The sequence below is a fragment of the Dromaius novaehollandiae genome, chromosome 8, assembly GCF_036370855.1.
Source record: "Dromaius novaehollandiae isolate bDroNov1 chromosome 8, bDroNov1.hap1, whole genome shotgun sequence".
NCBI classification, from domain to species: domain Eukaryota; kingdom Metazoa; phylum Chordata; class Aves; order Casuariiformes; family Dromaiidae; genus Dromaius; species Dromaius novaehollandiae.
In genome coordinates this window covers 22,060,758-22,086,172 of record NC_088105.1, presented here as the reverse complement: position 1 = coordinate 22,086,172, position 25,415 = coordinate 22,060,758, and the positions used below count along the sequence as shown (strand labels likewise).

The following is a 25,415-nucleotide window of genomic DNA, read 5'->3' as shown; positions in this document are numbered from 1 at the left end:
AGAGCTCCGAGCTCAGAATTGTTTTTGGCGGGGGGAGGGGGAACCTTTTTGTCAGTTGTTCATTGGTGCAAATTATTGTGAGAAATAATATAAAATTTGAATTACAGCATAACACATGTCATAGTGACCGAAATGCATACTTGTTGTGTACTGATTTACAGTTCAATTTGGGATTTTCTACATGTTATTCCCACACTATACTGGATATCACACAGTGCTTACTTTTTCTTTTTTTTTTTTGGTAACTAAGCAGAAGGGTTTACCAGTTAAGCCAAGACAAAGGACAGTAATTTAGAAAAGATAAGGTTAGAAGTAATTAATAAAAATAAATAAATTTTAAACCCCCATAAAATTAAATCCCTTTTTAATGGAATGGCTTTAAGTCTGCTTGGTGTCTGTGAACACTTCTCTTTTGCAGGTGGTTTTTTGAAGTATTGGGATATCCCAAATCTTCAAAGGCCAACATCATCAATGGTGTGCTGATGACAATTGTGTTCTTCGTGGTGAGAATTGCAGTCATGCCTACGTATTATAGCAGTGTAATTTCTACGTTTGGAACAGAGGCTTTCGAGAGGTTAGGGTTTGCAGCCCAGAGCGCCTGGATTATCTCAAGCATTGTTCTGGACGTTATGAACGTGATGTGGATGGTCAAAATTACAAAAGGATGTTACAAAGTTATTTGTCTTATTGGACAGCAGGAAGCCAAAACCCATAAAAATGGGAAATCTGACTAGAAATCACATGCATAAAATTAAACTTTTACTATGAAAATAGTTTGAGTTCACTGAAACGGTGCACATTTCTGCTATGGAATGCTCCTCTTAAGGAAACAAGGTATTACCTCTGTACTGATCTTACTCCTTCCCTAGCCACACTGCCTGCACACCCAGGGTCACGCTTTAAGGATCTTACCGAATGAGGAGCAACAGCATAAGTTCACGCAAAAGAATTCTAGGTGTGTGTTCTGAGCACTTAGCAAGCTACTGCAGTTAGAAGGGGGCTGACTGCTTACTTGCTTGCTGTCTACCAGTGTGTTCTTAAGTGTTTCACTCAGGTTCTCACATTAATGTGTTTTATAAATCCAATGAATACTGACTCTCCTAAAAAAAAAAAAAAAAAAAAAAAAAAAATCCTGATATGGTGCAATTTTTCTGGCATGTTCCTATGTTTTCTTGTAGGAATATTTAGTGTTAACAATCAAGATTTCATTCTTGACAACTTTTTAATTTTTGCAAGAAAAACAAAAAATATAGCTTTGATTCTATGAAGTATTTTACTGCTTTTTGTTCTGTTTGTATGCATGCACATTATTTGGGGGTTTTACAAAATAATTTCATCTAAAATGCTGTATTATAAGACCACAAAATATCTTTAAAAAACTGTTAAAATTCTCCAATTTTGATGGGAAGTATTAACTTCTACTATGTTAGCTTACATACAGTCGTACATCTACTAAATCTCCCATGGAAGTTTTTTCATAAGTTAGCATGGTAAATGATATGTGGAAACAGCATAATTCTGACTAGAGTGATTTTTTTTTTTTCTTTTGCTGCTACTACCTTTGAGAAGTATTGTAGCTCCACTCTGTTTTTTACCATGGGACATTTGGGATTTTAAGCTTAATTGTAAAGAGGTAAAATTCTTCTGTACATGTGCTGTGTAACTTAATACTTTTTTTATTTTGTCACAGAAATGACCCATTTGCTATGAAATACTGAGGTCTGTTTGCCCCATTTTTCTTGTTAATCACATTGGAAATCTGAGGTGCTGATTAAAAACAGTCTTGAATTCAGCAAGGAGTTGAATTTTGTACACGTTGAAAAAGCTGTGTCAAAATTCTTTAAAGCTATCAAGTAATTCTGTAGAAGACGGTTCATATCTATAGAAAAAAAATTCTTTTTCAGAACCACATATTTGTCAATAGCTATAACAAACTTAAAGATTTGGAGCATGTCAGAAAGAAATCTTAATATCAAGGAATGGTCTAGAATTGAAATTATAATGCAATTTGAGGAAATTCTGTGTTTTTTTTAAATGACTTTGAGAGCTGCATTTGTATGCATAGTTTGGTTTTTGTTTTAAACCATATCTGATTTGAGACTGATCACCTTCTGTATTTCTGCGTGCCTTTTTTTTTGTTGTTCTTTGACATTACTTGTTACAGTATACCTTCTGATAATGTGTGCTAAAGTATGCATTTTTCACTTACTGTTTAAGTGTTTATCCTAAGTTTTGTAGCAGACTGTTTAAACAATTTATTTTTAAATGAAGAGAGCAAATATTTGCCGTATGTGTAGGATATTTAGTTTTCCTTTTGTCCTGTTCCCTTTAACAAAGCTGTGTGCAAATAGCTCTTATCCCTGCAGACCAGGGTGTCGGTGCACAGGGACTGAGCTTTTGGGCGAGGGAAGCCAAGTTCCCCCCCCTTCTAGGGGTCAGGTGTCTGTGGGATAGATACAAGGAGGACTCGGTAGGCTGCAGTGCCTCCTAACCAAGGTAACTGTGACCAGTTTAGTTCCCCCGTTCAAAATAATTCATAGAGTGTTTTTAGGGTTAGCATAATACTCATTTTTACTCTCACCGCCTAACTGGTGGTCCTTTCTTTCCAATGCGGTTTCCCAATCCCGCCGCCTTGGAGATGTCAAGGATTGTAAATGCTTCAATTCTTTTGATTCTGTGCTTGTTAATACTTCAAGTGTGCAGACGAAAGATCTGTTTATGGTTGGGAAACTTAGCAATTATTTTGTTTAGCTGTGGGGTTTTTTTGAATGAATGCTGTACCTTATGTGATCTAAAAAATCCATGCTCTCGGCGAATTGATTCCGTGGCCTGCTTTGCTGAAAGAAAGGGGCGCTCTTTTATATCAACTTGCAGAACCTGGTGTCCTTTAAGTAGCGATTTCAATGCACCTAACAAAAAATCTAGTCTACGTACAAAGGCGCTACGTTTGTATGACCTTATGATTTAAAGGTGTAGATGAAATATATCTTGTGTTGTTTTAGTTGCTAGATCAGGGCATTATTTTGTAGTAGCATGTTGCTGTCTCAAATCAATTTCATAGTTAGTAAATTCAGACATCTTGGAGAATCCACTTGAAAGTAGAAGTCTGCCATTTTTTTCAGGAAGTAGGATGAAAAATTGATGATTTGAAGCAAATCTTAAGATGACAAGTTATGAACGCTCTTGTAAATTCCTCCCTTCTTAGCATTAATCTTTAATACTACTCAAATCTAAATTTCAGTAGCTTAAGGTTTTAAGTTTTTTGTTTGTTTGTTTTCAGTGTAGAGCATTCATTAAAATAGTCTGTTTCCTTCAGTTCTAGATAGATTTGTGTATGATAGGAAAGAAATAAGACAAGCTATAATAAAACTATGTTAAAACTAGGTTGGAAAAAGAACTACATAGTGCAAATTGGGCAACAATCCAGAATGGAATAAGTATTCTAGAACTTGCAATATTTTTGATTGCTGTACAAAATTAGTGTAATTATCACAATACTTTGCAAAGCGTTAAGCTTTCATTTTCTAATTTGATATTTTAATTATTACAGTTGTATCCTAATGTATCTACTGTATGTCAGAAGACAACTTACTGAGGGGAAAAAAATACTGCTGTATTGGGCAAGGACTGTAATAAACAGTCTGCAAAGTTGTTATGTAATGAATACATTAGTATAGGGCACTCTCTGCCTGCCATTAAAAGCTTATAATGTAGCAAATTAGATAGCACTGGCAACCATTTTTCAATTACACTTTATTCACTTAAAAACTGTGTTGAAATATTTATAAATTTCATATTGCAAGCCCGTCTCTTTGCTTTTTTTATGCAAAAGAGTAAAAGCATGATTAGTGGTCACTGTAATAAATGCTATCTTTAGAATCTAATTTTTTTTTTGGTGGCTTAAAACCTCCATTTTTATCAATTGCGTTGTCAAGTGTAAAGCAGAATCTTGGTGTGTCACCAGGTTCCTTTGTCATGGACATATCAAATGGAAGGAGCTGATCTTGTGAAAATGCTTAAATATCTTGTTTTTCTTGTTTTTCTTTTTTTTAATATTCTTCAATACCAGGTGACATAAAATTAGCACAGTGATCATGGCAGAGTCTATTTGTACCAGTAAGGCTATGTGTAGGAATGTAATTTTTCTTTTTGTATGGCTTTACCTTTTAATGAAAAAATGAATAAATACCACTTTCAGAACTACTGTGGGGAATGGTAGGTCAGGTTTTGCTTTTATGATTCATTTATGGATGCAGTATTTTGAGAGGGGGAATATATTTCAAATTACTCATTGGCTAGATGAGTGTTACAATGGATTTCAGTGAAGTTGAGAACCTTATGCTATAGAGATGCTTAATGGGTATCTGTATACATACTTAAGTGGTAAGAATTCCATAGCTGAAGCCTACTCTACCTTTATAAATGCATTTTATTCTGAGTGAGCTCAGTACTTTCTTAGCTTAATTGCCTAAAAAAAAAAAAAAACTATTGATTTTTGAAAAATATCCCATGAGCAGGAAAATGAGACAAGCTGACTTTATGTATTATTAACAATTCCAAATTTTGTATTTAAGTTTATTGAAAATCAAAGTAATTGCAGTGTCTTAAAGAGAATTACTTCTATCTATATATTAAAAATGAAGGCAGAGGATTACTCATAATGCAGAATTCATGTTAACCTAAGAGAAAAAACTTACACAAGTGGGCAAACGTGTACAAGCAGGTTTAAAGAGGAGCGGTGGAGGAGACTTCAACACAGTGTAGGAATCCAGATTTCTTCCTACTGTTGTAGCTGGGACAACAGTAAAATAGTAAGTAGCAGAAAGTATTAGGTATTTCTATATCTCTGTGTCCACTGGCAAATGAAATTTGATTCTTTCTAAAATTTTTGAGCTGCATAAAATGGGTTATTAGTTGTTAACTGCTGTATGAAGAGGACTTTTTGTCATGGACTTGTGTCTGTATCAGTACATGTAAATACAAGCTTTCCATGAAAGATCATTAACAGAGAAGTTTTGTAAAGTTGTTTTGTGATGCTTCTGCTGAGCCATTCAGAGGAAAATGAAGGGCTGCTTGAAAATTGCCCCAACTTAGGATCTGTTGCAGTGTTCACTCCTGGCGAAGGGCATCAATAAAATAAATAGAAAGAAACTAAAATTTTCAGATGAAAAGTGTAAAAGATTTTGAGATGTATGGATACCCCTCTTCATATTTTTAAAAGCCTGCTCTACAACTTCATTAACTGGTACAAGGGACTTCACAAGGAAGGATTTGTTCCTGGTGGAGCATGTCTCTTTATGGAATATATCTGACAGCTGGGAAGAGAACAGCACTTCATTGCTCAGATCCTGACACCAGTCAAATCAAAATAGTGATCAGTATTTACAAACTTTAACATTCATCCAACCCCAGGTAAAACCTCTTTGTCGGACAGGCGAAGGAAGGTCTTATGATTTTCTGAAAGCAACTTGCAAGGTCTTTTTATGGGAGAGAAGATGAATGATGGGCTGCTTGGGCTGTTTAGAGCTCTGGGATTAATACTTTTAGGTGGTAACACATGATAAGGTTTCTTATCCATTGCAAATCTCTACTAGCTACCTCCTTACTCTGACATTCTTGCTCTGTTTATAGTAACCAAGCACTTTATAGCTGAGTAAAGAATGGAAGGTAGCTACAAAGAACAAACTGGATTTTTTGGTATAAGAAATTTTTGTCAAAAGATCTTCTCCGATCATTTTCATTGTGTGGTGTCTTGCACTTGGAGGACTTCTGATCATAATAATGTACAATAATTTCTAATCTAGTTGTAATGTAAAGGAAATGTCTTTAAGAGAGTGAATTATGAAGAGTTCAGCATGTCTTGGTATCAACCATATAATGATTGTGTGCTATTTATAACTTCCTGGTCATTGAAATTTAAAATATAAAAACAAATAAAATATTCTGTAGTGGATCTTTATTTTTAATCTGTGTGGGATGTCAAAAATTGTCTTGTGGACTGGACATGCTTTTATCATCTTACATTTATGTATATGAGAATTTGTACCCACAAGGAAGATATTGCATGTAAATTGTCTTCTAAGATTTTAAATCTTGTTATTTTTTAAACTTTGCTAGGTTTGAAAGCAACATTTAATACTAAGCTCTAATACAGAACGTAACATTTTTGAATGCAATGGGATAGATTGTTTTTATTGTAACCCTATTCCGGTTTCACAAGACAAATCCATCATATAATAGGGGGAAAGGAGGAAAAGGGCTAATCATGAGCTCTGGCATATAATTTGCATGCTTAGTACGCACACATCCAAATATCCTGGATTTGTTTCTAGTATGCATATAACACTTTTCTTTAATATCTACACACACATATATATATATATGTGTGTAGAATAATTTATTATTATTATATGTAAAACACTTAACCTGATAGAAAACCAAATTGCAAAGCTGAAAAAAATGATTTACAATTTAGATAAAAGTAATGGTTCATGACATTCTAAAAATATTTATATAATCTTCTGGCTAAAACCAAACTTGATAAATGTTGTAAAACTAGCCTATGTGCAGAGTGAGAATGAAAATTGTAAATTCTGCCACACTGACTTCTGGTAAATCATGACAATCTGGTCTGCAGTAAAGTTAAAACTCTAATACTGTCACAAAATATCAGTGTCACATTACTAAATTCAGATGGTAATGTAGCCTGAGTGTCATAGCAATCCTTATCATTGCACAAGAACTTAAAAATGCAATATAATAATTCTGCAGGTTGGTTATCAAAGTAATCAGTTGTAGTAAGGTGAATGATTAAATATTATGGGTATCAATTTACTCTTTATTATAATTTTCTGAATGATTTGTTTGCATTTCATTGATATTATAGAGCATTTCTATATTTTGTTTGAACAGTTTAGCAGCTTGCATAAAGTTGTATTGCCTGATTATTTTTTGATATATGCAATAATGTCAATAAGCAATAAACTGCATGTTGTATGCAAGGTATTGGTACTTCCTAATAAAATAAAATAACACAGTTTTTTTATTTTGTGAATTTTTCTTCCTCACTATGGTAATAGCTTATGTACTTTTAATAAATGCATCACGAAAGAAGAATTTACTTTGGGCTGAGTTCACAGACACTTAGCTTGTATGGCATCTTGAAACTGTGTGCTGAATCTTTTTCCTTTTAGAAAGGTGGGGAGGGAGTATGAGGACTGAACCAGACCTTTTCAAGTGACAGGGCTTTTAAAGGAACATTTAATTTGAGGAATTTTAATTTGAAATTCTGCCTAGGACACTGCTTGGGCCATAAATGTGACTTAAACTACAACTTAGGTTGGGTATTGAGGAAAAAATTCAATTTATACTGAATGCTGTAATGATATCACACTTTATTGTAATACCATATGTTCTGGACCTAAGCTGAACGTTTGTTTGCAGGGCCTAAGGATAAAGAGCTACTGTCATTGGTGTATTGTATGTATGATACATTACAAAGTCCTTTACTGAATACCAAGATAGGCAGTTCCTGAGTACGGCAATTCCTAGATTCTGTATATGCAGAGAGCATATGCCTGGAGCCAGTGAATTGTGTCATAGGCTGACTTCCAAACCCAGGAAATGTTCATGTGTCTGAGTTTTACTTTGTACTGTTAAATTACTAGAAGACAGTACAAAGCACTCCAGTGATTTCACTTTTTCCCTCTCTTAGGTTTTAAGGGGAATTAGTTTCATTTGTAAATGATATTCTTTGAGTACTGATTTTACAGTGTTAGTATAGAAAAACTACTTGTTAACTAGTCAATCTGTCTGGGAATGACTCAGACTGGGAATGCCTGGAAATGTCACTTGGGGTCAGATGCTATATAGGTCAGATTTCCAAGTGCTTGAGAGAGGACAATGGGGGCTTGGTGGGAGGCTTTAATATTGGCACTGGACAGCTTTTAATACTGAATGGTAGAAAGGAAGGACTAAACACAGTTGGAAACAAAGGATTCCTTTCAGTGAGCCATTCTTAACCTGACATTCAACAAATCTTGCAAAGCGTGAGAAATGGCTCTCTCTGAGATGTAGGATATAAAAAGTATTCTGTATATCCGCTTCCTCTCTGTCATGTTTTGGTGCGAAGATGCCATTCACTTTGTCTCACGACTTTTATTTTGTTTTTTTTTTTTTCATCATCTCTTATGTTCCTACTGAAAACTTTCTTTTCTCTGCATTTGTATTGGTGTGATAACTCTGCATTAGGGTCTTTTGTTGGCTTTTCTTTTTTAATCTTGTTCTTCTCAGTGGATATCTGCACGGTTTTTAGATGACAGGCTACCATTGTGAGTATATTCTGGTCTTGCTCTGCTTTTCAGAAGTGGAGCTCACAGTGTAACGTACTTAAGATTGTGTGCTGCATTTGAGTTGTGACCTTGGTGGTCTCTGAAATGCTTTATGTTGGGGGGGGGAAGTATTTGTTGTTTGGCTTATGTTATAAAGGGTGAAAGCTATTATCTGTATGAGGACTAAGAAGTAGTAGTTATGCTGTGCAATTGCTGCTCCTGGTGAAGTTTGATGCTGGAAACTGGGGGGGAGACAGCATACTGCTGTCAGCAACATAAGTAATGTACTTGGAGCGAAAGCTGCAGAACCAATTCCCTGTTTGAGAACATCAGAAAGATGAAATGTGTTTTACCTTAGAGCCTTTCTGCCACTGACACAAAGTATTTGAAAGTGGACATGTCACTTGGTCTGCAAGAGGCTCTTATTACTAAACTGCTTTGTAAAATTCAGTAAGTGGAGACCAAACTCTTTGCATCTTGTTTAGTGCTGCTTGCACAGTTTTTACTGTGCATGCAGTCTTAGAGATCTAGGCAAAGCCAAATTATGCCCTAAAACTTGGACAGTGATAGAGGTAATCATAATGTTTTCTAAGGCATACAGAAAATAAATTACTGGTATAATGTTGCTTTCTAAGTCCTTGATAAGCTGTTCTCATAATTCCTGTATGCAGAAAGACAGGTAGGAAGCCATTTCCTCTTACAGAATAAAGACTGTAAAAAGGCAGAAATTAAAGGACTGATATTTGATTTTTTGCTTTATTTTTGTATTTTTATTTTGTGTTCACAATGAATTGTGGCACTATCCTATTTAATAGAAAAGATATCTTATTCTGAAAGGATGGTATGTGAACATGTTCTTAAAAGCTCTGCTTTCAAGTTTGAGAAGAATGTATGAAAGACTTGTCTTCATTCTGAATCTTTTTAAAAACTTTCAAAGGAAATTGGAGATGATCGCTTATGTTTCATTTTACACAAAAACACCTACATAGGATGCAAGAGACCCCTCTTCCAGATTTGAATTGGGATTTTCCACATCCTAAGTGCACCACTTAGAGCTCTAGTTCCTTCTTACTGATCTTTTTTCCATTACTCCTGTGAAACAGAAAGTTCCAACAAATAGTTCTGTTTTTTGATCACCTCTAATTTCAATATATGAAAATGTCTGTTGTGTGTCTCACCCCCTCCCCTTTTTGCATTTGACAACCTATGGACTCTGCTTTGTGGGATGGGCATTAAAATAGACCTGTAGGGTTTGTACTTCTCTGTTACTGCTTATTTTATCATCTGTCAGTCAAAAAGGGATAGGATGAAAATAGCCTTCCATGCTCTCATACAAAACAAGCTCTATTTTCTGAATCATCAAATTGCAATGGTATTAATAGTACTTCATATATTTAGCATACTTAACCCATGAGCTCAACCATCTAATTGCCTGCTGGTGGTGAATGTGAGTAAGTATGGCTGTTTCTAGGCTGGATTTATTGAAACAGCATCTTCTGTCATGGAAATAAGCTGCTTTAGTAAATTTCGAAGTCACTTTTTGACTAGCTGATTTTTGAAAACCATCCTGGGGAACCTCAGTACCTCCGGGAGGCTAATACCACCACCAATACCGCTTTACAGTGCGGAGTCAGGCTGTGGGTGAATTCAGTATTTTTTCCATACATAATGTTCTTAAATTATTTGTAGTTGTCATAGCGTCTTCAGAAACAAAAGCAAAGCAGGACTTAAGATGCCAAGATCAAATGTAGCTCATAGGCTACACAGCTCTAAGGAATTAAATTAAAGTCTCAGTTTATAAGACTGACTTGCTGTTGACAGGTTTTGAAACAGCTTTTGTACTCCTAGGAGAGGCGTGGTAACAATTACAAGAGGAAAATTAGCAGTCCTCAGGGGCCCGGGGCGCCCTCCCCCCATGCTGCAATTTAGGCTTCGTTAACTCTTGTGAGTGTTCACAGAAACGTCTTTCCCGTGTAATCGCAGCTGGGCGCTACTCCCGCTTCTTCTCGGGGCGGCGGCGCGACAGGAGCCGCAGCGCAGGCGGCTGCTGCCGCCTCCTAACGGGCAGCTCCGCGCGGGGCCTGGACCCGGTGTCCGCGCTCCGCAGGGCGCAGGTCCCGCTGCGGGTTCCGGGCTTCCCTGCCGCCTCTCGCCGGCGCAACTCGCCCCCCCGCCCGCCCCACCGCACCGCGGGGCTGCCGACCCGCCCCCGGCGCGGACGCCTCGAGAAGGGCTCCCAGCGCGGTGGCCGCCGGCGCGGCGCGGGGCGGGGCGGGGCGGGGGCGGGGCCGCGGCCGCGTTCTCGCGAGGCGCGGCGTGGTGCGGCGGTCGGGGCGGTCGCGCGGAGAGGAGTGCGTCGGGCCGCGCCGCGCCGCGCCGAGCTGAGGTGAAGTGAGGTGAGGAGCTGCGGCCGTCGGGGGCGCGCCGAGCGGCGGCGGCAGGAGGCGGGTGCTGCGGGCGGGCGGGCGGGCGTCGCTGCGGGCGGGGCCGGGCCGGGCCGGGCCGGGAGGAGGAGCAGGAGCAGGAGCAGGAGCAGGAGCAGGAGCAGGAGCAGGAGCAGGCGGGCCTGACCTTGCCCGCGGGCGAGCGGGGCGGGCGCCGGGCGGAGGCTGAGGGTTACTGTCACGGCGCGGCGCCCTCGCGCCGGGTCACGTGACGCGCTGCCCGCCGCAGGGTGGGGGCGCCGCCGGGTGGGGGCCGCGCCGCTCGCGGGGCTGTTCGGTGTCGTCCTCGCCGTCCCTGCGGCGCCCTGCGAGGCGCTCCGGCAGCTCCCCCGTGGGGCGGGAGTCACCCGGTGCCAGTCCCGACGGAGGTGACGGCTGGGGGGGTGGTTTAGGTTGTGAGCTTGTTACCTCGGCTGGCTTGTGATGCCGGATCTCGTTTTTTAGGTAACTTGCGATGGAGCAATATACCTGTGCTCGCCTGCGCCTTAATGAATAATCTGTGTAGTTTGGTTTTATAGATGTGTGCTTTTTCTTTAGAAACTTGATCTGAAAAGAACCGGTTAGCAGAAGCTATGGGTCTGTCCGCGTCCTCCCCGGCTGTCGCAGTGCAGTCACCAAATGCATCTCAGCAGCATCCGGCGGCGTCTCTGCCTTCGCAATGTCCTATGCATCAGGAAAACGCAAATGGTAATCACGCCTGAAACTTCAGTGAAACCAACGCTTAACGTGGAAAACCGATGGAAAGAAATATTTGGCAGAGGAGAAGAATGATTGTTCTAATAAATGCATGAGTTCTCCCCTTTACCAAAATAGCTTGCAAGTGACTCCTCACAAAGAGGAGTTTGCTGCTCACCAGAGCAGCCTGCAGGCTGTTTGGTGCTGGCTGTGGATCACTCCAGATTGTCAGGTTTAGCAGGGGTCCTGCAGGTTGCTCCCGGCATGTGGTAGACCTGTGAAGTGTCAGGGAGGTGCAGAGGCCCTTACAAAGGTTGTAACTGGGAGCAGGTGCTTGTCACTAGGAAAAAACAGACTCTGGAAAAGTGGGCAGCAGAGGGGTGGGATGAGATGACCAGCTGGGGAAGGAGGACATCAGCTCTTTTGTTGACAGCATTAACACATGTTGGGTTAACATTGCTGTGGAAATCTTAGCTGCAAACTGTGTGTATGGGCCAGCATGGAGCTGGGAATGAGTGTTCAAGGACTGCATAAGAAGCTTAGATGTTTCTGTGGTGCTGGTTCTAAAATATGCAGAAAACGTGATTATGGAAGCTTGAAACTGTTGCCCATATCAGAAGGACAAGTGAGTACCTGTATTTATATTAGCATCCAATGAACTCTTGTTTCCCAACTCCTGTCACATCTTGTAGACTTTGTTTTGTAGTGATATGTATACTATTTTTTCCTGTATTACAGGTTGTCCAATGCACAGGAAGACTCCTGATCATAGCGCTGAGAACAAAAACAGTGTTCCTGCACATCAAGAAAGAGCATATGAGTATGTGGCATGTCCGGTGAAGTCTGGGGCATCTCGACTGGAAGATGACATAGATCCTAGCAATATGGTAACTTTTACTTTGTTCAGATATCTTCTTCAGACTTGTTTCCTCCTGAAATACTACCACAATGTAATTAGTGTAACTGTAATTGGTGACACTGTCTGAAGTGGAAACTGGCAATTCATGTTATTTTTTCATTTTTAACTCTGATTTTTCTGCTTTTGTATGGAAATGTGTATATAAAAACATGTTAGATCTTATTTAACATCTTCAAAGTTCTGTCTCTTTGATAAGAAATGGTTTGCCAGTTCATAAATATCTTTCACTGTTTATTTCTATATGTTAGTCATATGCATGGGGTTTTATATTTTATTAATTGTTTCTAGATACTGTGTAATGGTTGTATGGGAAAGTTCTGATGCAGGTTTCTCCAGGGCTTCCTCTGGTTTACAAAGAAGCATAGTGCTGATTTGAAAGCTGAAGTTTAAGAAGTTATATTTCAGTCTTCAGATGACAAATTTGTGCAAAGAGTTCTGTTACAACAGAGAATATTAGTGGACTTCTTTAAAGGCTGACATTCTTGATCTTTGTCCTAGCTAATTAATTATTTTGATTCTTCTCAAACACTGTAACATATAAAAAATTTCCTACTGCAAGGTTTTTTTGATATTCAGATGATTATCCTTATTTTCTAGATGCCACCTCCTAATCAGTTGCCATCCCCAGACCAGCCATTTCCACTGTCAACTGTTAGAGAAGAATCTTCCATTCCTAGAGCACATTCTGACAAGAAATGGGTCTATCCTTCAGAGCAAATGTTTTGGAATGCTATGCTAAGAAAAGGGTAAGTAAACTGTGAATTATCAAATGGAATCTATGTGAGCCTGAAATTTATGAAGTAATATATCATTAGCTATTATTCATTGATATTATTTAAGAGTTTGTGGACTCCAAATAGTAAGTGGTTAACTTTCACTTTAAAAAAAATACTGTTTTTAAAAACAATTTTAAAATAAAGAATAAGCTGATCTGAAAGGGAATGTCAGATAACTGCCACTAAATAAAAGAATACTCTAAAAGTCAGTGCATAGTCATAGGCAAACTGAGTATGACTGCCAGCTTTGAAATGCTGTTGGCTTTATGCTAATGCTCTCAAAATGATACTAAAAGTTCTGTGATTGCAAGAACATCTACACTGATTTGCTAAAGGACTGAAAATTAAAATGATTTGACAAATGGGCATTCTCTGTCTTTACAAAAATTTAGCATGGGCAAGATCTAACTGAAATATAAAATGTTTCCTGTAGCCTAAAAAATTCTGTGCTCGTGTTCCTTCATTCTTTTGTGTTTACTTGCTTGTCATTGTCAAATAGAGCTACGTTAATGGCAGTTACTATTAAAACAATAATAATACATTGTACTATGTGTCAATATTATAGTTAAGACATTATGTTATAAATGGTCTATGTTGAACACCTACATTTTGATCCTGTAAACACTTAAGTGTGTTAAACTTAACGCCTGTTGAGAAGTAAGCACCTGTAGAGCCATAGTACAGGGTCTGAGAGATGAAAGCCCTTTCTAAGTGTAAGTGAAATATATCTAATACAAGGACTTCTGTGTACTAAGAATGCAAGTGGGATTTTTCCTGAGCGTTTTTATGCTGAGTGTCCATGCCATGGACTTGTTTGTCCCAAGTGCATTGTTTGCACTTTGTGATTCTTTCTGATCTAGTTGAAGGTATTAATTTAGCAAACTAGAATTTGTGGATCTGTACCACGATAACTTTGATAATTGCACATTTACACTGAAACTTAAGTAATTTTCAAGATAATTAAGCAGAAGAGCTAGAAGTTACCAGTCTTGCTTTGTAGCTTTGCCTAAGCCCTTAAATCTCTTGATTCAAAAACTTACCAGATGAATTAAGGAAGGTGGAGTAGTTATGCAGTAATACTTGTAAATTCTTCTCATATTCTTATTTTTTAGGTGGAGGTGGAAAGATGATGACATAACAAGTGAAGATATGACCAACATCATTAAGATTCACAATCAGAATAACGAGCAAGCTTGGAAGGAAATTTTGAAGTGGGAAGCTCTTCATGCTGTGTAAGTACATATGAAATGAAAAGCAAATCTTTTGTTTTAGCTCTTACTTCTGTAACTGTTTGAAAGTAGAATGTCTTTTTATTTTTCCCGAAGTATCCCAATGCCTGTATGCCATGAAGTTACATTTCTTTTAGCATTATGCATTTTGATTAATATGGAGGAAGTAAGAAAGAATGTCCAGAAGAACTTGACTAGAACTGAGTAATTATTATGTTGGCAAAACTGATCAGCATTTTGGTGGTGTACATAATGTGGATTTGGAGAAGTTGACTTCTTATTGTATTTATTTGAGAACGATTTAATTAAAATTCTTACGTTGTGAACCAGATATAAGATGTAAACTTATACAGGTTAAAAGTGACTGGCATAGGACAAACTCTTCATCACTTTTTAGGTCAGCATAGTCCCTGTTCCTAGAAGAGACAGACTAATTAAATGCACTGTATGTATGTAGAAATTGTTCTCTGAAATTCCATGGCCTTTGTTACACAATAGCTTGGATTAGGGTTTTCTGTTCTTTAATGGTTTTCTCTTCTTTAATCCATTAAACTGGTGGGTTAGATTTGCTGAGATCTGCTCTGTTGATATTAGAACAATGGCGTAGAGCATATCAAAGGCACTTTACTAGCAGTAAGTGTTGTCAGAAACTGGTACTTCAAAACCTTTTAAAAATAGGTGGTTTAGATCACTTGTAATATATATGTATTTTTTTACTATTGCTATTTCTCCTATTCAGTTTCTCTATTATTAGAACAAATTATTAAAGGGGTTTAAATAGTAGAACAAAACTTTGTCTTAGAAGTTAAAAAATATTTTCTCTTTTTTAATTGTGTGTTTAGGGAATGTCCATGTGGACCAACACTGATGCGATTCGGAGGCAAAGCGAAGGAGTATTCACCAAGAGCCAGAATACGTTCATGGATGGGGTATGTGGGCAGGAAAGAAGGACTTTTAGTGAGGATGTTTTAGAAATGGAATTGCAAGTTATAATTACCAGAGGATGTAAGTACTGGTGGTAATCTTATGATAGCATCTGGATAAATACATCTTCTTAGAATATGAGTTCTGCCTCCTCTCCCAGAGTTGTAATATCCATTAAATTAACTACAATATCTGCTATCTGTCTTTTCAGATATGAGCTTCCTTTTGACAGACATGATTGGATTGTTGACCGATGTGGAAAAGAAGTCAGATACATTATTGATTATTATGATGGTGGAGCAGTTGATAAGAACTACCAGTTCACTATCTTGGATGTTCGCCCTGCATTTGATTCTCTCTCAGCTGTATGGGACAGAATGAAGGTAGCTTGGTGGCGGTGGACTTCATAACTATCCCTGTTGCGTTTAATCAAAAAGTAAAATATTTCCCTCTTGAACTGAGGATTCATAGACACTGGAACTTTAAACAAAAGTTCACTGCAGCTGTGATTATCTGCATCATCACCACTGTTCTTTGGGGGTGAGAACGGAGGATGGGGAATTGCATTGTCAAATGCAGCAATGCTTTATGGTGTTTTGAATTAAATAATAAAGTTACAGTAGCAAAAACATGTATCTTAATTTTCTTAACTGTAAAATCTTTTTTATTTTGTCACAATTCTTTTTGTGACGATAAGTTTGCCTTCTGTCATTTCTTGACTCCAGCGCTGCACCAAATACATTGGGTTTCTGATTCTGACTGGAGTTGTATTTGGTATTATTTCATAAAACAGTAAAAATGGGAAATCTCATAAATGCTTTCACACAGTTGCAGTGCTTGGGTATTCAGATGATGAGTAAAAGAGAAAGTTTTAGACTGTTACAAGGTTTTATTAACTATATAAAGCTACATATTTGTTTTTACATCAGCACTTTACCTGTTCAAATACAGGCTTCCTCAGAAAAAATCTGTCAAATTTATTCTCTTTAAGGAAATAGAGTAAGAGTATTTTTAACAGTATGTTAAGTTGAAAATGAGAAAATATTTATGCCTAAATTTGCAATTTAACTTTTAGCAGAACAGCTAATTGCTAGAAGCAGGAAATGAGCATATCAGTTGCATTTACTTTTAAAACAACGTTTCTAAAAGGAGGTTGTTTAAAATTATATTTAATTATATTTATTTGAGTGTTTAAAAGGTTTTTTTCCTCCATGTAAGAAAACTGTATACTTTTAGTGTATTTACATATTTACATACTTTAACCTGTGTTCCATGTATGCATTCAGGCCAGAATTAAACCTTATTTAAAGAAACCTCCATGCAATACATAAGGTTTTTGCATGTTAGTTTCACCAATATACTGCAGGAGTTTTTCAGATGTAACAAGAAATCGCACAAGGGTGTATGTATACATAGTAATACATATTTCTGTATAGTGATTATAGTAAGAAATACTACAGATGTATATGTAACTTGGCTAAAAAGGTATCCGAAGTACCAAGAAATAAGCTTGATTTGAGCAGTTTCTAAGGACAATGCATGCTTATGCTGTGTGGCTTAAAGATTTGAGCAATATTGTGCTTAATAAGGGAAACTAACTTTTAAAAAGTCTTCTACTGTAATAGCTTTAAATTTGCATATCTTGGTAAATTTCTGATGCTACATAGCCCTAAATTTAAATTACTCCTCCCTTTCAGCATACCTTACTCTTGAGAATGAGTCCCCTATGCAAAGCACTTTGGACTGGAAGGAATAACTGAGTATCACATTGTAGCCTGTCAAGTGGGAATTTCTTCATCAAACTTCAGAACCTTAACTGTAAACCAGCTATACATTAATTTTATGCAAGTGGTTATGTTTAAATGACTTTGGAAGCTGTTTGGGGGCTGGGGGGGGGAACAATGTTGCAGTCAAGTAACTCGTCCTGTTCAGGAAAAAATGATCCAGGGAAGCTTCCATATTTTAAGGTACTAATGGAGATGAATGGTTCCCACTTCAGAGGCAACTGTCCTGCTGGGTAGGAATAGATCTTTCCCAGAAGTCTAGAATCCTCAGAAAAGAGTACACACTTACCCCTCTTTGCTTTCCATATCCTTTTTTGCCCTTTTTCACAATGCTTCATATGTATCTAAATCAAAAATAATTTGGGGCAAATAAAAGTCTCCATCTAAGTTATTAATGTGCAGTTGTTATATGAGAAGTGTGTGAGCTTATATTAAGAATTATATATGATTATTAAAGAGCTACTCCTCTCAGTCCTAATGGTCAAGACTGAGAGGGGGATACTGCCCCTTTTTTATTATTTTATTTGTACATTTGGGTAATTTGATATACACAGAATTCTGGTTCTATATTTCTTGCAGCTAAATATGGAAAAGGTACACCTATGGAAAGAATGTCTCAGAAGCGTCAAAATAATAGTTTGCCTTACTGATTTCAGAAGCTTGAAGTTGCGTGCATTATGGAAATTGTGATTACTGCTAAATCCGATAAAAGATGTCACGTGCCGCTTCATGAGCTTTTTGTCCTCTGTTATGTTCCATCTTACGTAGGTTCAAAACTGTGCTTCTCAGTGCCACTATTAATGAAATGTGATACTTCGTCATTAAAAAAAAAAGGAGAATCAAATAAATATACTTTTTTTAACTTTGGTATTTGGTGATCATATTTCTAGCTTTATTACGAGCTCTTACATATGTCACATGAGAATATTTTTACAGTGTGTTACAACTAATCACATCTTTGAATATGTACTACTCACCTAAATGTACGAAGACAGCATCTGAGAACAAGGACGAGTCTAGTGGTAGCCAACCAAACCAGCAGATCTCAGAATAAGAGCATATGACAACAACTATCTTCATCCTGAGTGTCTAGTTAACTTTTGAAGAGAGGAATGCAAGGAAAAAAAGATTTAAGGTAATCTTTGGATTAATAACTTATTTCTACAAGTAGTCATACTAAAGGCATTAGAATTCTAATGTAAAACTTAGAAAACAGTGATTTAAACCCTTATTTCTCACCCTTCAGGATGATGTTTTAATGACCAAACTACTGTTAAGGCTAGATGAGGGGTAATACAACACACACACACACGTATGTATGTATCCCTCCTTTTGTCACTATAGAAAAGTATGTAAAGTTCATGAACCTCAAAAAGTGATCAGGCCATTTGAGGGAATTTTGAAACAATATCAAATTCCTAGTCCCAGTCCTGCTGAAACAAAAGTGCAGAACCTGGCATCTCAAAACAGGTTAACTTTGCGCACGTGCAAATGGAAAAGTGTAGTCCCAGTCATAAAAACAGGGCTGCTTTTTAAGTCAGGTTTGTACTTAGATATCTAAAGTTCACCGGTGTTCTGCTTTATGGTGTCAAAGCCCTGCTTGACCTATTGAGTTTGTTTCCTGTGGTTAAAACAGCTCTTCTGGTTTGCAGGTGGAGACAAGTACTTAGAGGATATTGTGGTGCTCAGAAACAACTGTGTTGCTGACTGTTACACAGCAGAGGGGAAAGGACTCTGGCAAAATGCTCCAGCTGCAGTCAGGTCTTAGGTCATACAGCTGCAGTCCAGAGTGATACCGACCTGTGTTACCTGGAGCATGAGACCATTCTGCATTCAGATACTGCTTTGGCCTCTTGACACTGCATCTCTGTAGGCAGCTAGTGACTGCCCTGCAGTTGGCATGCACACCGCAATGCTGCCTATCTGGGGGACACTGCACACGCGGCACCGTGTGAGCCTGCAGGAACCTGCGCCTGTGACGCCTTCCCAACTCTGTACCGTTGGCCTGGCTCTCTGCTCTTGCCACTTATTTCCTGTTAGGTCTAGCTATAGTGAATGCCCCGTAATTGGGATGTAATTTGCAGCTTGTCCTTCTGGGGTGTCTGGAGTTCCTTGGGATGTTGTGTTATCCTATGTCATTTTGCCCTGGCACAGCATTAACTGGCAGTTTAAAGTGTGTGGGGATGTCTCTTCTGTTACCATCCTTTCTTTTTTTTTGAGCAACTTTGTTCTTGCCTGTCAATATATATGCCAGCAGTTCTAGCATCAATTTCTTTAAGCATTTTTCAGCTAAGCCCAAGAATTTCTGCCCTATCTTGCTGTAGAAGAAGAGCGAGACTATTGCTGGTAAGAAGGCAGTTGTGTCCATTGTTGATTGTTGCTATTTTTATTGCAAAAGTGTTCTGGATTACCATTGTGAATTATAATGTGAAGGAGCTGTTAGTTTAGTGTGAAATGAGACAACATGCTGTTTAACATTTACATCATGCATTTACCATCAGGACTTTACTGTGCTCTGTAAAAATGGTTCGAAGTCTAAAGTACCATGATCATTGTTCTACCTTCAAAAGAAGAGTGGCAGAGGATCTTTTAGTGCACTTAAAAAGATCATAAATAATCTCAACTTATGCTATTTGTTCTATTCTTCTGTCAAAACAGGGAGGAATAATCCTTTGATTTTATATACATACAACAGTTCCTCTTTTGGTGGATGCCTTCAATAGTTTCCATCTTCAGAAAAGGAAATTTAAGGAGTAACTGCTTCTTGCAGGTGATTCTGAGGATAGGTAGAGGAGGGATGGAAGAAACCCTACAAAATCCTAGAAATGTTCCATGTCTCAGAACATGAAGCACAAGGGAGTATGAAAACAGAGCAAGGCAGCCTTATTTGTGCCACAAAGGCCCCAGTCTGCCACCCTGCTGCTAGAATAGGCTGAAATGGAGAAACTGAAGCAAAGTTACATATTACTACAGCTGATGTGCCAAACTTCAAGAGATGGAAAGACAGTCACTAACATTGCTGTAGTTCAGACAGCAGCTGAAAACAAAAGGACTGGTATATTAAGAAGCACTACCTGAATTTTGGACTTTCACTAATGTTGTGATTGGAACAAATACTCCTCGCAAACATGCTATTCCTTTAATTACACTGCCCTCAAATGCTTACTAAATTAACAGGCACTTTAATCCTTTGTCTCCCTTTCCTTATGCCTGGAGGAGAGTCCACGTGGTAAGGTTCTACATGGAAGCTGGTCTTAATGTTTGGAGGATTGAATATACTCATAATACTAGCTGTGCTTATGTCTTCAGTATTATAGCTCTCCCTACCCTCTTGTATCTTTAGCTATATGTGTGTTTTTTAAGAAAATGCAGCATTGCTAGTTTTCAGTTTTTAGCTCGTATTAGATGATGAATCACTTTCATGTGCATCTTCTTCATGAAAATAATGTCTTGCCAAACTCTTGGAGAAAGAATCTCAAATTCATTTATGAATGTGACATGTCTGTTTGTCTCTACTTCTTCTACCACATGTCTCTACTTCTGTATCAAAATTGTATAAAAACTCGTGGCCAGGGTACAAGTCTCGGCTCCCAGCCTAGGCTTCTTCCTCCTTTAATACATGAGGCCTTGAGCATCTGAGAAATAATGCATCATTTACTACTGGTAATAAAACAGTCCCACTTATTCCCATGGGGGCTACTCACAAGAACATGTGTGCATATTTGCAGCATGTGTGCATATTTGCAGGACTGGAGATTGAATGAATCAAATTTTGAAAGGATAACATAAATATATAGGAAGTATGCACATAGTTATTAGACCCTATGGTTTAAAAAAAATCTAGAGAAATACATTGATACTGTTTCCTTTGTTGATGTTGTTTGGACCATGACCTCTATTCTAGAACAGAAACTATCACCTAAAGAATCACAGTTGTTTTCAACATATTATGACAAAAAAAAAAAAACACTCAAGGACTAAATCATGATTTTTGTTTTCCGATGTTTTGCCAATTTTCAGGTAAGTACTTACAGTTTTATCAATTCGCTAACATGCTGCTGCTTTTGCCTCCAGCTTCTGAAGACCATGACCTTATAAACCTCCTGCCTATTTAGACAGCTAATGGTTTAATTGATCATTAGTAGACTTTCAAAAGGAGTTTCTATCTGCCAAAAGAATGTCTTAGGGAATTGACTTGGAGCAGTTTGATGCATGGAGGACAAATGTAAGTGCTGTTAAAAAGTACTGCTAGACCATTGATCTTTGAAAAATGTGCTTCTAAAATACTTAAAGGAAAAGTAATAGAAAAGATTTTTTTCTCAAGTTAGAGAAGACTTTTTTATTCGATGAAAATTCATTAATTCCCATTTTCTAAAACCAAAAACATTTTTATGAAAATGTCAAATTTTACCCTAAACCAAACCATTCCAATTTTTGGCAGTTTTTAATTTCCAATTTAAATTTTAGGTTAAATGAATTTATTCCAAATATATTTTTAAAGACTGTTTTGGGCTAAAAAATTTGATGAAAACTTCTCTACTAGCTGTACTTGAGAATACTGAGGGGAAACAGCTTTTCATGCTTTAAGTTTTTTTTTCACATTTACAGTTGTTTCGGTTTCAACTTTTTTTTTTTTTTACTTTGAAGTTTTGCCTTTTAGCTCATTTGGAGTGATTTTACAGGTTTTCATGTTGTTCTCTGCGACCATTTTTGTATAAGCCCTTTTTGGGAAATCGTCCACCATTGCAATAACATTTACAGCTGTTACTACAGAAATAATGGCTTAGTTCCTTAGGTATCTATAAAACCAGTGTTTAATTCAGTCAAGAACAGCTCTAGGTGGTAAAAATACCACGCTGTCTGCATTAAAGCTATCAACATTGTTATAGCAGAAAGGATAGGAACCATAGCTGTCCTATAGCAATGTTGAAAGATTGATATGACTTGTATTACTGTGTATATAGAGGAATTAATGCAAATAGAAATGCCGAAGGAATGCTCAAGAAAGGCTCTGTCAACTACTAGAAATTAATGTTTGCCCAGAAAGTTTGAGAATTAAATTTTGCATCTAAGGGATTTTCCCTAAAAAAAAAAAAATTTGCATAGCAGCACATTGAGCACACCCAGTGTCTCTCAGATAGATATTAAGTGGTAGTGGTGTTGAAGCCAAAATAACATTTTCTTTACACCATACAATAAACTTTTTGTTTTAAGTAACATTGCTGTAGTGCTTGCTATGCTATGCTATGCTATGCGATGCTACTTAGTCTGAAGCTGTAAAATAGAATATTCCAAACCAGTAAAATTTCTAGGTATAAATTGTAAATGATATATTAATAGCCTGGATGGGTTAAGGTAACTTGTGGTTTCTCATTTTATCCAAAGTTACAAATACAGCATGTTTTTAGCATATGCTGTATTACTTTGTCCAATTAACCAATATAAAATTATCATGGAGTAACAGAAAGATGATATTCATTGTTTAAATATTTTTCTTAAATGTCTTGCAGTTGCATTTGCATCATTTGCCAAACAGCTGTCATATAGCAGCCATGCAATTGCTTAAAAGAGGAAGCCCTGCAAATTAGTCATGTTTCTAACCCAGAATATACCTATGTATGTGCGTAGCTATGGAGGCAAATAGCCTCCTGAGCTTATGCCTGTGAGGTTACTCACCTGCGTACGGGCGTTCAGACTACAGCCTTTGCACACTCCTGGACGCAGGCATCAACTCCTGGAGGTGCATCACTTTCCTAGAGCATCTGCGCCTCCAAAGCAGCAGCCTCTATTCCAGGTTAAACTTGCACTGTGCTGTAAAGAGTGGGCACAAAACTTAGGGATAACCAGGAAAATTGGGCCTGATCAGATGGATTCTCAGCTTTGCAGAGAAGCTGCCTCTTGTCTCCCCCCTTCCCAGCAGCAGCGGCTTAGCCCTCACACTTACGCTGTAGTTACTGGCTCCTCACTACTGTTTCTTCCCCAGCCTCTAAAAGGAACCGAAGTGATTTTTGGACTGTTCTGCGTAGCCTTCCACTGCCTCCCAGAAGACACGTTTAGGACAGACGCAGCAGCCGGGGCAGCAGGTTGGCTGGCAGAGAAACGATGACAAACATATGTAGGGGGACGTTCCAAATTGACATCTTTTTCAAATGTCTATCTACTCCTCCTCTGTTAATCACCACTCAGGTTAGGTGAAAGTGGGTCTAAGCACACACTTTTACAGATAACTGCTAGGAATTGTTGATGTAACACCCAACTGATTGGACTCCTAACTAAAATGAGTGGAAAGCAAAGGATACTACTACTTTTGTAAATAAGTCTGGGAAGATTAATCTTACATATGTATGAAAGGTTGCATTCTGTTTTCTTTCTCAGGTAGGTGGAAAATACTGATATCATCAACATTGTATCAATTTATGATAGGAAGCTGGGCTGTTTTATTATAGACTGACTTTCAAGAGCAAGGTATTTTTTGAACTTTATTTGCCATGTGTGATGGGAAAGCATCCATTCAGAGAAATGAATAGGGTTAATGTTATTCTATGAAACGCTACAGTGTTTGAAGAATTAAAAAAAGAGAGAAAACAGATCTTGACTTCCAATTTAATAATAACGGAATATGAAGGCCAGATTGTAACTGTAGAAGTTCATTTCAAATTTAAATATTTAGCATTTTCACTAGTCTGTGAATACAAAAAAATTTATTACATTAAGATGAAATTTAGATCTTTGACATGAAGCTGATATTTTCATAGTGTGAAAAATATCAAGCTGACATTATACTGTCTCATTTGATGACTTCCAAATGTCAGAGTGCAGTAACTTATTCACAGGGACCTCAATGTCTTGTGATAGTGTCAATTTAAAAGACATTTACATCGACTTTTTTATTTAAACATGGAAAATGGAATATGCAAAGCGGATGAGGAGAAGGGGGAAAGACCAGGGGCAAGAAAGTTCTTAATAATAGAATGAGGCACTTTTAAGGCTAATTTGCAGAGATGCCTTCTGACAGCTGCAGGAACTACTACCTAGGAGTACTTCTGACAGCTCCAGTCTTATTTCTGTTCACGCTACTTCACTCGTTCCCAGCTCAGCACTAATATTTCTCATTATTTCAACAGAAATTAAGGAATTTAAAACAGCATTATATAGTCTCCTGAAAAAATAAACCACACATCCTCTGCTTTTTAAAAGTGATTTTACGATAAATAAAGTAAACTTCAAGGATGTAGGCCCGCTGTTGTCTATTCTTTTAGAATTTTTTTCAATCACTGTTCTTTTTTCAAGTTGGAACAGTCTTAAATATGGAAAATATTGAAAAATACACTTTTGAGCTCATTATATCATTGGCTGCAGAAGACATCAGTCAGATGACCATTAAAAGGATTATCTTCAAGCGAAGCCACAAGAATTGAATACAAGTAGCCTAACTTTATATTCTGCTAAAACTTCCTGGGTGTTGAGCGCAAGCCCCTTCGGCTGCGCTTCAGCGGGCTGCCGGTGAAAGGAGGACGGGCAGATCATATGTTCTTCGAACATGGACTCTTACTATTTTGTGTATACATATGCAGACACCCTCACAGGAATGTGTATACTACCTGCAGCTGTAATAAACAATTCTACTAATGTTTCGGGCACCCTCACGATTACACGTTGTATTTAAAACAAACAAACATGGCTGTGAAGAGCCAGCGCCCGCTCCTCCGCGTGGTTCAGCAGGCAGCACGGGCAGCTATACGGGTTACCGTTAGAGACGCGTTTAAGAAAGGCCATAAAAGATCTGTCAGCAGCTCTACCCGAACCGCTGTGTTTTTATGAGGTGTAATTCCACCTAAAACATTCCCTGTGGGTCGGCAATGGCCACGCAAGCGTTTGAACCTCGGCACAGCGCCGTTTCCTCACAGAGCCGGGCGGCGGCGCGCAGGTGCCCGTCCCGCCGCGGGGCCGCCTCAGCGCCACCGCACCTCCCCGGGCCGCGCCGCCTCGCTGCTTACCAACGCGGCTGCCGCTCGGCTCCGCACCCGCGCACCAAGCAGCACCGCCCCACGCCGGGATTCACGGAAAGGCGCCGCGCTCAGCTCGTACCTGCCGGCCCCGGCGCCCCGCACCGGCCCGGCCCGCTTGCGGAGCGCCCCGCCTTGGGGCGCCATTTTGTCTGCGGCCGAGGAGCGCGGGGGCGCGCTGCTCCCGCCACCATCCCGGCGCTGCCATCGCCCCGCGCCGCCGGCGCCCACGGGCGGGTGAACATCGCGGTCGACCCCACCGCGGCGGCACCAGAGCCGGGCTCCCCGCGGTGCTGCGGCCCGGGGCCGAGGCGAGGCGAGGCGAGCG

The 25,415-nt window shown here is 38.6% G+C and overlaps 2 protein-coding genes and 1 long non-coding RNA gene across 16 annotated transcripts in view; 2 read left to right on the top strand and 1 right to left on the bottom strand.

The window, feature by feature from the left end:
* The window catches only part of TLCD4 (TLC domain containing 4), a 44,599-nt gene extending 37,563 nt beyond the window's left edge, over positions 1-7,036 (top strand). For all 9 annotated transcript variants that reach the window (XM_026094231.2, XM_064515882.1, XM_026094235.2 and 6 more), the window contains one exon: positions 419-7,036. In XM_026094231.2, coding sequence (XP_025950016.1) covers positions 419-734 — 316 coding nt within the window. In that variant the 3' untranslated portion in view covers positions 735-7,036. The remainder of the gene's footprint in view (positions 1-418) is intronic.
* Positions 7,037-10,603: 3,567 nt separating this feature from the next.
* Positions 10,604-17,943, top strand: LOC112979816 (holocytochrome c-type synthase). 4 transcript variants are annotated; one of them, XM_064515879.1, is made up of 8 exons: positions 10,604-10,726; positions 11,312-11,461; positions 12,188-12,336; positions 12,966-13,114; positions 14,257-14,376; positions 15,216-15,302; positions 15,509-15,680; positions 17,661-17,943. In XM_064515879.1, the coding sequence occupies exons 2-8, from the start codon at positions 11,347-11,349 to the stop codon at positions 17,769-17,771; spliced, it is 903 nt and encodes a 300-aa protein (XP_064371949.1). In that variant the 5' UTR covers positions 10,604-10,726; positions 11,312-11,346; the 3' UTR covers positions 17,772-17,943. The 4 variants fall into 4 exon arrangements, with proteins under 4 accessions (XP_064371949.1, XP_064371951.1, XP_064371950.1 ...); XM_064515880.1 differs by lacking the exon at positions 10,604-10,726 and adding an exon at positions 10,841-11,218; XM_064515881.1 differs by having other exon boundaries at positions 15,509-17,943.
* LOC112979817 (uncharacterized) lies at positions 16,269-25,414 on the bottom strand. 3 transcript variants are annotated; one of them, XR_010390192.1, is made up of 5 exons: positions 25,079-25,414; positions 23,026-23,169; positions 22,758-22,892; positions 18,059-18,178; positions 16,269-17,875 (listed from the first exon to the last, which is right to left on the bottom strand). It is a non-coding gene; the product is annotated as an uncharacterized LOC112979817 (long non-coding RNA). The 3 variants fall into 3 exon arrangements; XR_010390193.1 differs by having other exon boundaries at positions 25,170-25,414; XR_010390194.1 differs by lacking the exon at positions 23,026-23,169.
* Between the last annotated feature and the right edge of the window lies 1 nt (position 25,415).

Excerpts from the sequence above, each read along its gene's own strand:
- LOC112979816 (XM_064515879.1), top strand. The coding sequence starts at position 11,347 with ATGGGTCTGTCCGCGTCCTCCCCGGCTGTCGCAGTGCAGTCACCAAAT. Across the intron at positions 13,115-14,256 it reads AATGCTATGCTAAGAAAAGG|GTGGAGGTGGAAAGATGATG; the intron begins GTAAGTAAACTG and ends CTTATTTTTTAG. Across the intron at positions 15,303-15,508 it reads AGAATACGTTCATGGATGGG|ATATGAGCTTCCTTTTGACA; the intron begins GTATGTGGGCAG and ends CTGTCTTTTCAG.